A 9,669-nucleotide genomic window follows, 5' to 3' on the forward strand; every position below is an offset into this window, starting at 1 on the left:
CTTCAGACGCGATTCTTTATTGTCAACCGCTCGCCGCGATGGGATTTGTATTGCCGCCTCCCATGCAGAACGGGAGGGCGATGCTCGGACTTGGGGGGCCAGCAAAGCGCGGGGCCTGCTCGTTTTTAATACAGGGTGGATGGCAGAGATCATAAGGGGCTCGGAAATATGAACCGCTCGGCCAGTTTAAAAACCAGCAGCATTGCAAGAAGTCAGCATGGCCGAGACGAGGCTTCCTCCGACTCTCGAGGGCGCCTTTCCTCCGCCGAGGCGCCCCAGGCGGCTGACAAAGGAGCTCCGCCCCCCGCGTCGCGCGGGCTCCCTGCCCCGCCCCCGCGGCCATTTTGATTCCTCTCGCGGCAGGTTTGAGCGCGGGCGGGCGGGCGAAGTGCCTGATGGGAGCCGTGACATTCCCTCCCTGGAGGTCGGAGGCGAGGGAGGAAAGGGAAGCGGAGCGGACGCCACCCAGGACTCTGCTTCCCGGCAGCCACCGCGCGCCACCATGCCGGTGGCCCAGCGGCTACTTCCGGCGCGGCTGCTCCTGGGAGTGGTAGTTTCTCCCTCCCCGCCCCCGCACTGAGGGAGGAAGAAGGCGAGAGCCCCCGCACCGCCTCCTCCTTCCACGGCGGCCGCCATTGCCCGGAGCCGAGTCGGAGGTTGGAGCGAGCCGCCTCTGTAGAAGGAAGGAAGAAGGGAAAGAGGGGGCGGGGGGAGTCCAGAGCCCGCCTCTTCACCCGGCCTTCCTTCCGGCGGCGGGGGCGTTGCCATGGCGACCGCTGCGGCCTAGCGGGCTTCACGCTCAAGCGAGCGCGGCCTAGTGCGGCGGGCGCAGCCTCGGCCTCGCGTAGCAGGAGCAGCCGGTGGTAAGGAGGGGGAGGCCATGTCATTGGTGGCCTACGCCAGCAGCGAGGAGGAGGAGCAGGAGGAGAGCGACGCGGCCGAGGAGGGAGGAGGAACAGACGGAGACGACGACGACGACGACGAAGCAACAGAGGAGCAGGAGAGGAGCCGGGAGCTGGGCCGGCGAGGCGGAGGCGACCACGGACTCTTCTCCGCCCTCCCGCCGCCCAAGGCCGGCGCGGGCTTTGCTTCGCAACAACAGCACCACCGGCCACTCACAGCCGGCCTTCCACTTCCTTTCGCGCCGCGGCAAATCCCGGCCTCCTCCCCGCCGCCGCTTCTGGCTCCGGCCGCTGCCGCCTCCGAGCGGGCCCCGGGCAAGAAGAGGACGCAGCCCGTGCGGATCGCGGCGCCTCATCTGGGGGACGTGAGTGTCTTGGGGGCCCTTCGTGGAGGAAGAGCGCAGGATCGGGCCCGCCGCCCACCCGCTTCCTCGGCAGGGAGGGAGCAGAGGAGCCCGCGGCCGCAAGGCCGACTCCCGAGTAGACCCATGGCAACGGAGGCATGGTGCCACTGGCGTCCCCGTTTGGCCCTGTCTGTTATCGTCAGTGGGTCTCCTCCTGAGTAGGACTGGTGTGCAATGCAGCCCAGAGGGTCTTACGGTAGCACTTTGAAAACAATATGCTTGGAGTTGACCCGACTCTGCTGGCATCTTCCCATCTTGCCACATCTTCCTGCAAGAAACATGTACAATTTAAGAACTTGCTATTAAATCAGAAAGGAATTTTTAATACTGTAGCAAAATACACAGCATGAAATAGTAAATGAAGTATTTAGTATCTTTATTAAAGCTATCATCGAGCATTAGAATAATAGTCATGGAGTTGGAAGGGACACCATGGCTCATCTAGTCCAACCCCTGCAATGCAGGAATCTCAGCTGGAGCATCCATGTCAGATGGCCGTCCAGCCTCTGTTTAAAAACCTCCAAGGAAGGAGAGTCCACCACCTCTCCTGGGAGTCTGTTCCACTGCCAAACAGCTCTTACTGTCAGAAAGTTCTTCCTGATGTTTAGTCAGAATCTCCTTTCTTGTAACTTGAATCTATTGGTTTGAGTCCTCCCCTCCAGAGCAAGAGAAAACAAGCATGTTCCCTCGTCCATGTGACAGCCCTTGTTGAAGATGGCTCTCCTAGCTCCTCTCAGTCTCCTCTTTTCCAGGCTAAGCATACCCAGCTCCTTCAACTGTTCCTCCTAAGGCTTCGTTTCCAGACCCTTGATCCTCTTGGTTGCCCTCCTCTGCACACCTTCCAGCTTGTCAACTTCCTTCTTAAATTGTGGTGCCCAGAATTGGACACAGTATTCCAAGTCTGGTCTGACCAAGGCAGAATAGAGTGGGACTATTACTTCCCTTGATCTGGACACTAGACTTCTGTTGATGCAGCCTAGAATAGCATTAGCTTTTTTTGCTGCTGCATCACACCTTTGGGCCATGTGATCTCCGAAGACCCCATGATCCTTCTCACAGGTACTACAGGCAAGCCAAGGGGCCCCATCTTATGTTTGTGCAGCTGCCTAAGTGCAGAACCTTACATTTATCCTTATTGAAATTCATTTTGTTACTTTGGACCCAAGCGGGGTCTTGTCCTACTCAGAGGAGACCCATTGTGACTGACAGTGGCTATCAAGTCCATTTGCTTCAGTGGGTCTGGGTGGGCTGTCTCCAGGTGGGACTGGCAATGTCCACTGCCTGAAACTCTGGGGAACTGCCGCCTGCCAGTCTGAACAGTACTGAGTAAGATGGACTCGGTATTATTTAGACTCAGTATTATTTAGAAACATGAGGACTAGAATCTTAACTTTATTTGGTGTAAAGGCTTGCAGCCTATTGCTAGAGTATCTGCTTTACATGCAGAAGGTAGGAGGCTCAATCCCCAGGTGCGGCTTCTCCAAGTAGGACTGGGAATGTTGTGTGCCAGTCAGTGTATATGCAGGGAAATGAAGGGAGCAAACATGGGCAAGTGGTGAAGAGTTGATGAACTCAAAGCCCCCACCTCTCTGAACCCGCAGTGGGAGCTGCCCAGCCACTGATAGGTTTTGTGAGAACTTGGGAACCTGCTGCTTTTTTGGAATCCAAGATGCTCAGCATCTGCTTGGCTGGAGTGCAAAAGTTTGCCTTCCTTGACCTTTGGGTCGCACTTCTAAGGCAAAACTGGAGGGTGAAGAAGGAAGGCTGTGGTGATAAGGGCGCTCTTCTCAGGGAGTGCTGCTGGTGGAGGAGCTCACTGGGCCCTCTTGCAAAGCTCCACACAAAGACAGCTGCTGTTTCTGCTTCCTAGGAGCTGCTGGGTCTGTCCTTATCACTTACTTGCAGCAGCAGGGAAGGGAGGAGGAGTTGCCAAATGTTTCTTCCTATCCATGCGAGGGGAAACCTTTTACTGTTTTTTAAATAAAATTTATGTGTGCCCTTCTCATGCATAAGTCATCCAAGGTCCACAATGCAAGCAATACTTGGGTTCTATTTAGCTAAGTAGACAAGTTGAAATGATTGGACCCTATTTAGTCACATCCATTAGCTTCAGTAGGTGATTCTAGAGTAGAACTAATGTAACTTAAGGAAAAGCTGTCCTGCAAATAGAGGTTTTTGCAGTCCATATGCTGCCTAGCAGTGTTAAGATCTGAGCGAATTAAGTGGAGAGAAGGCTTGTTAGTTACTTTATGGCCTTTGTGATTAATTCCCATAAAATTTCTCTGTGTTAGAAGCAATTTCATATATACAAACTATGACAAACAATTCCACATGTTCACACAATTTCCTGTGTAAAAAACTATTTTGAATCCAATACAGATGCAGACTGGGACAGAGGTAGACATATATATTAGTTGAAAATGTAGAGACCTTTTGCATTGTCTATCTCTGTCCCAGTCTGGATCTGTATTGGATTCAAAATAGTGCTCTCTCTATCTATCTATATCTATATCTATATCTGTATCTGTATATATATCTATATCTATATCTATATATTTGCCCTGACAGAGAAATACCACTGGGTGCGACAGGGCCCTTCTGGTCTCTTCTCCTTGCACTCAGTTCTGCTCTCTCTCTCTCTTTCTCTCTCTTTCAGTCGGATTCCGAGGAAGATGAACCAGCAAAGAAGCATCCCTCTTTACAGGTGAGGATTTGAGCAAGTGGTGCTCCAGTAAAGGGGGGGGGGAAGCACCTTGCTTTCAGTGAAAAGTGTTTGCCCCTAGTCAGGCAGAGGCCCCTGAACATCCATCCTGGCCCTCTGGGGTTGAGTTGCCTCCCTGGATTAGTCATGTTAGTGAAGTCTTGCATGTGAAACAAAGTTCAGTCGATCAGTCAGTGCAGGTTTCACGGTCAGCCACAGTTCGTGTCTTTCTACGAAGGCATGGCTAGTTCCTGCTTGGCTCCTTCCCTGAGGCAGGTGGCAGCAGCAAGCTGTGTGGCCTGCCTTGGTGTTGCTTCATGGTGCAGCTTCCTGGGTGAAGGAGGGGCTGCTGTGGCTCCCGCCGTCCCCTTGCCAGTGGGCCCAGGTGGATGTAGTCCTTCCTGCCCCTGCCTCACCTTCCCCTATGTCTTCCCACCCTCCAGGCCCAGAGCGAGGGCTCCGGCTTGTCTGCTCTACTTCCTCAGCCCAAGAACCTGACGGTGAAAGAGACGAACCGGCTGCTGCTCCCTTATGCTTTCTCTAGGAAAGCGGCTGCCGCTGTCGAAAGCCCCCCAGAAGCCAAGCCTGCCAAAGGCCCTCCCCCCTCCTCCAAGCCAAAGCCTCCCCTCAAGGCACCCTCGGCTGTGACAACAACCACGACTCCCTCCCCATCAGCCATCAAGGCGGCTGCCAAGAGCGCTGCCCTGCAGGTGACCAAGCAGATCACGCAGGAGGAGAATGACAGTGACGAGGAGGTGGCCCCTGAGAACTACTTCTCCCTGTCCGACCGGAGCGATGTGCCAGCCCTCAGTCCAGAGGCCTATGCCTACCCTGGCCCCGTGGTACCGGACGATCTGCCCCCTGGGACAGAGCCAGACCCTGAGCCCGAGAGCCAGGACGCAGCTGCCAACGCCCCGCTGGAGTTCAAGACAGGGCCGGGGGCCAGCTCAGCTTCTCACGGCTGGGCCCCAAAGCCTGGTGAAGACTATGGTGGGCAGCACTATGCGCTCTACCCTGGCCGCAGCGATGCAGGTGGCCCCAGCCCCTACTACCAGGTGAGAGGGCCGATCCAGAGGCTCCTTCTGGTAGCATTGGCACAGTGGGGAAGGCAAGTGGCTTCTGGGAAGGAGGCTGGGGTGGGCAAGGGGAGCTGGGATGGGGGGTGGCTTGGGGATGGGTGACCGGCGAAGTGGCTGGTCCTGCAGTAGATTCCTCTCCTGGTGCTGAGGAAATCCTTTCCCCCACCTGGCTTCCTCTGCAGCAAGATTACTACAGCAGCAGCTACTACTCGGACACAGACCCGGAGCTGGGCCCGCCCCAAGAGATGAGCAGTGAAGGTGCTTCTTCCTCCTTCATGGACGATGAAGCGGTGAGAAGCTGCTTTCAGGGCCCCCTTTACTGGTGGGGTGGGATGGGGCAGGGCACCCTCTCCTCCGGCTGTGGTGGCCCTGCCAGCATTTGGGGGTGAGGGGGTCTCTGGTACTTGGCAGCGACTGCAGAACTTGGATTTCAAGGCTGCCGGGCAGGTAGGGACAAGCAGCCCCACCCAAGGGGTGTGGGTGTGGGTCTGACATCTCTGCTTGGCTTCTAGCTGTCAGCAACTCTAAACAGGACCTTGTGCTTAGAAACTGGGGGCAGGATAGGACCCCCAGAAGTGGAAGATTTTGTTCTCTGGTCTTATGAAAGGATGGCCTCTCCCTCCCAATTCCCACCCCCATTTCTGTCCACTGAGTGAGCAGAAAGTGTCCCCCCCCCCCCGGAAGCGAGGGCTAGAGGTTTGTTTGGGACTGCTCAAAGGAGGCAGCTCATCTGCATCCACTTGCTCTTCTGCGTGGGGGGGGGGGGCTGGTCGGCTGTGGACACCGCAAAATGGGCTTCTGGCTGTTTCAGCTCCAGCCCAGCCTCAATGGGCCTGGGATTGATTGTGTTTGGGATGCTCAGCAGACTGAATCCCTCTTCCCTCCTCCCGTCCCTTGCCCAGTTCAAGCGTCTGCAAGGCAAGCGGAACCGCGGGCGGGAAGAGATCAACTTTGTGGAGATCAAGGGGGACGACCAGCTGAGCGGCGCCCAGCAGTGGCTGACCAAGTCTTTGACAGAGGAGCAGAACATGAAGTCCTTCAGCAAGGTGAGGGGGCCCCTCCGTCCCCTTGCAGGGGGAGCCTTCCCTCTCCCCTCCTGCTCTGCTGGTAATCACAACTTCTGTCTCTGTTTCTCTCCAGAAAAAAGGGGAGCAGCCCACGGGGCAACAGCGGAGGAAGCACCAGATCACATACCTGATTCACCAGGTGAGGCTGCTGGGCTACCCCCTCCCTGCCCCCCTGGTCACCCTAGTTTGGGTCTTGTGCCCCGGAAGCCACAGCAGTTGGCAAAGTGGGTCCTCTTCTGCCCTGCTATCAAGACCCTGCCCAGGGCTCCTGCGGGGCTTGCTCTAGAGCAGGGGCCGTGGGCAGACACTTTGCCAATTATTGTTATTGATTTTCCAAACTATTACCAATTAGACACTTTGCGACTGCAACATCCATCACCTCCAGGCTGACCGCTGGGGCTGATGGGAGATGCAGTCCAGCATCCTCTGGGAGGAAAATCATGTGTCCTGCCTGATGCTCAGCATTGCTGCCCTTTTGCGGCTGAAGTCCAGAAGCCCCAGACCAAGCCCTGTTTTCAAGAGTGGGTCAGGCCACTGGGGCAGTAATGGTGTCTTGGTGTCCACTCTTGGTGGTGCGGGTGGGACAGGTGCCCTGCCAAGCGAAGGGCCCTGCTTCTGAGCCTCCGCCTCTTCCCTCTCTTTCTGGGGCAGGCAAAAGAGCGCGAGCTGGAGCTGAAGAACACGTGGGCCGAGAACAAGCTCAGTCGGCGTCAGACGCAGGCCAAGTATGGATTCTAGGGCCTGCCTGCCTGCCTGCCTCCTCTGAACCCCTCCAGGCAAAAGCTGCCAGCCCCAGACCATGTTGTGTGAAAGGAAGAGAGGGGCCTGCGGAGGGAAGGAGGGTGCGAGGCCATGTGCCTGGGTGGCCTCCGCTGCCTCCCAGGCAGGCATCTTTGGCAGAGGGATGCAGAGGAGTGCTCTGGCCCCCCAAGAAGGCCCACTAGGCTGCCTGGCACCCTCCAAGCCCCTTTTCTTTCCAGTAGCGAACGCGACACGGACAAGGCCCACATCAGCTGGGGGGAGACCAGCGTTGCTCACTTGGAACTGCCCACTCCCTTGGAACTGCCCACCTTGCAGTGGGTGGGGCAGCCCAGGCAGTCCACCCAACCACGGGGTGAGGGGCAGGACTGTCTCTGAGTGCTCTTCTGTAGCTGCCCCACCCTGCCCCCCACCCTGTTCTTCTGGTGTCTCTCTGTGTTTGTGCTCCAGACCATTTGCCCTCCCCTTCCGGGATGAGGAGAGTTCTCATCTTCTGTGGGTTTGGGGCAGCCCCCTCCTTGTTTCTCGTTGGAAGCTTTCCTGGCAGCCTCCTCAGTGACAGTGTTTGGGTTTCAGCACAAGACAGGGCTGGAAGGTGCGTGGCCTGTGATTTCTCCCCCAAAGCCATAAGGACACATCACTGTTAACAGTACTTGGGCTAAGTGCTAGCGGGATCCGTGCACTTCCAGGAGGCTGGCTGCTTTTCAGGGGCCCCCAGCCCAGGGTGAGGGTGAGGGTGGCAAGCGGTGCCTGCCCCAAGGCCTGTGGCATCACCCACCCTCTGGGCTTCCACCCCTGGATGAACCTGGGCTTCCCACTCTCTTGGCTTCTGGGGCCTCTGCCCAGACCCCATTGTGACTGTGGGGTGGGCCCTCTCTTGCCACCCCTCCCCTCCCCTGGCCGCCCCACCTCAGATTCTTCTGCTGCTGGGCCTGATCAAGCGGCCCTCGAAATCCCCGGCCTTCTGGTCTCACATCCTCCACCGTGGGGTTGTTGTGTTCTCTTCATTGTTGTTGTTGTCTTTCAAATTGGAGCCCGTTTTCCATTTTTGGAGGGCGTGTCCCCCTCACTGTGGCAGAATTTCTGGGTGAATGATGATGTCTCTGTATTTAGGGTATTATTATTTTTTTCTAAACAGAAACAAAAAAAGCAATTTCTAGTTTTTTTCCCTTAACATTTTAGTACTTAGAAAAGCCTCTCTTTTTTCAGTATTCCAAAATAAAGCTCTCATTCAGTAATTTATTCGTTATCTTATGAAACTGTCTGGAAAGAGATTTTATAAAAGAATAAAACTTTTAAATGAACTTCCCCTCCCTCAGAACATTTTAGTATGGTTTGTTTGGGCTCCCCTCAGTCTCCACCCTCCGACTCCCTTTGGACTCCTTTTCCTCCCTTTCAAACCAAGGGGCCTCAGGCAGCTTCTGTGTTTCCTGGGGATGCTTCATGCCTCCGAGGGGCTTGCAGGGTGACAGCTGGGCCCGGATGTGGGGTGGAGAAGCACTTTGAGCAGTCATGGATTTCCCCCAGGAATCCTGGGAACTGTAGTTTGGGCAGGGTGCTCATAGCGGTTGGGAGATCCTCTGAGATACAGTTTGCATTTGACTCTCCCCAATGAATTTTGCAAGTTTTATCTGTGGGCAGAATAGGGTGCGGGAGATTTCTCCTAACAGCTCACGGCCCCCTTAACAATCAACGCCAGGAGGCTGTGGTTGAATCTCTCTTTCTGGCCCAGGGGCAGAAAAGGGGCAAAGGCCTGCGCTGCCTCCTCTTCCCCATTGCTCTCTCCCATCCGGCCCTGAGAAGCCATGTTCCTTCTCCTGTCACCAGCCACGTCTTGGGGGAGCGTCTGCCTTCCTGTCCGTTCTGATAAGGAGTCCCAGCCAAGCAGAAGTGGGCAGCAGGCGCTAGGCCAGTTCAGACGGATTAAAAATAACTCCTCTCCTGCCCCAGGTCAGGAAGCACTAGGAGGTGTGCAAGAGCAGCCAGTTGGGGGCTGGAGGAGGCAGCCAGAGAAGGCACAGTGGGCCAGCTATCCCACTGGGCAATGGGGCTCTGGCCCGGCTCAGACACCATGCATTTCTGAACTCCTGTCACTGCTGTTCAGCTCAGGTCCTGCTTCTGGGCTTCCCCTTAAGGTCCTTGTGGTTGACCATGAGAACAGGATGCAGGCCTTTGGCTGGGTCCAGCTGCAGCCAGACTTCTCTTATGTTCTGTGCCTGTGTAACAACAGCTTCACCTTGCCTGACCTTAGCCTGGATTTTTCAAAGCTGCAGCTACACGAACACAAAGACAGGAGGTAATCGCTCTCCAGCATCATCCAAACTGACCCCTGAGAATTGAGGGTGGGATTTCTGCAGAAATCAGAGCAGCCCTGGCCCACGGAAGCGTTTCTAGCACGATATGAAGGCAATAACACTCCCCCCCCCCTGTTTGGTATTCAGCTTCCAGGGCTGGTTACTGTGTGCAGACAGCACTTTCCCCAAGTTTGCTACAGCCTTTTGATAACTGCAAAAGCACCACCAGTCTCTCAAAAGGATACCTGCCGCCTTGCAGCTGGTCAAGGGAGGCAGAGAAAAGCAGAGTGGGGAGGGTTCAGGGTAGGCAACCTAAGGCCCATGGGCCGGATGCAGCCCAATCGCCGCCTAAATCCAGCCCACCGATGGTCCGGGAATCAGCGTGTTTTTACATGAATAGAATGTGTGCTTTTATTTAAAATGCATCTCTAGGCATAGGAATTTGTTCATATTTCCCCCCAAA

At 55.7% G+C, this 9,669-nt stretch overlaps 1 protein-coding gene across 2 annotated transcripts; it reads left to right on the forward strand.

Moving 5' to 3' along the window:
* Positions 1–359: 359 nt before the first annotated feature.
* PRCC (proline rich mitotic checkpoint control factor) lies at positions 360–7,178 on the forward strand. 2 transcript variants are annotated; one of them, XM_033174618.1, is made up of 7 exons: positions 360–1,267; positions 3,963–4,010; positions 4,451–5,062; positions 5,269–5,376; positions 5,989–6,132; positions 6,227–6,292; positions 6,805–7,178. In XM_033174618.1, exons 1-7 carry the CDS (start codon positions 881–883, stop codon positions 6,889–6,891), a joined length of 1,452 nt encoding a protein of 483 aa, XP_033030509.1. In that variant the 5' UTR covers positions 360–880; the 3' UTR covers positions 6,892–7,178. The 2 variants fall into 2 exon arrangements, with proteins under 2 accessions (XP_033030509.1, XP_033030510.1); XM_033174619.1 differs by having other exon boundaries at positions 5,272–5,376.
* The last annotated feature ends 2,491 nt before the right edge of the window (positions 7,179–9,669 follow it).

Source organism: Lacerta agilis, chromosome 17 (genome assembly GCF_009819535.1).
Source record: "Lacerta agilis isolate rLacAgi1 chromosome 17, rLacAgi1.pri, whole genome shotgun sequence".
Classification (NCBI taxonomy): domain Eukaryota; kingdom Metazoa; phylum Chordata; class Lepidosauria; order Squamata; family Lacertidae; genus Lacerta; species Lacerta agilis.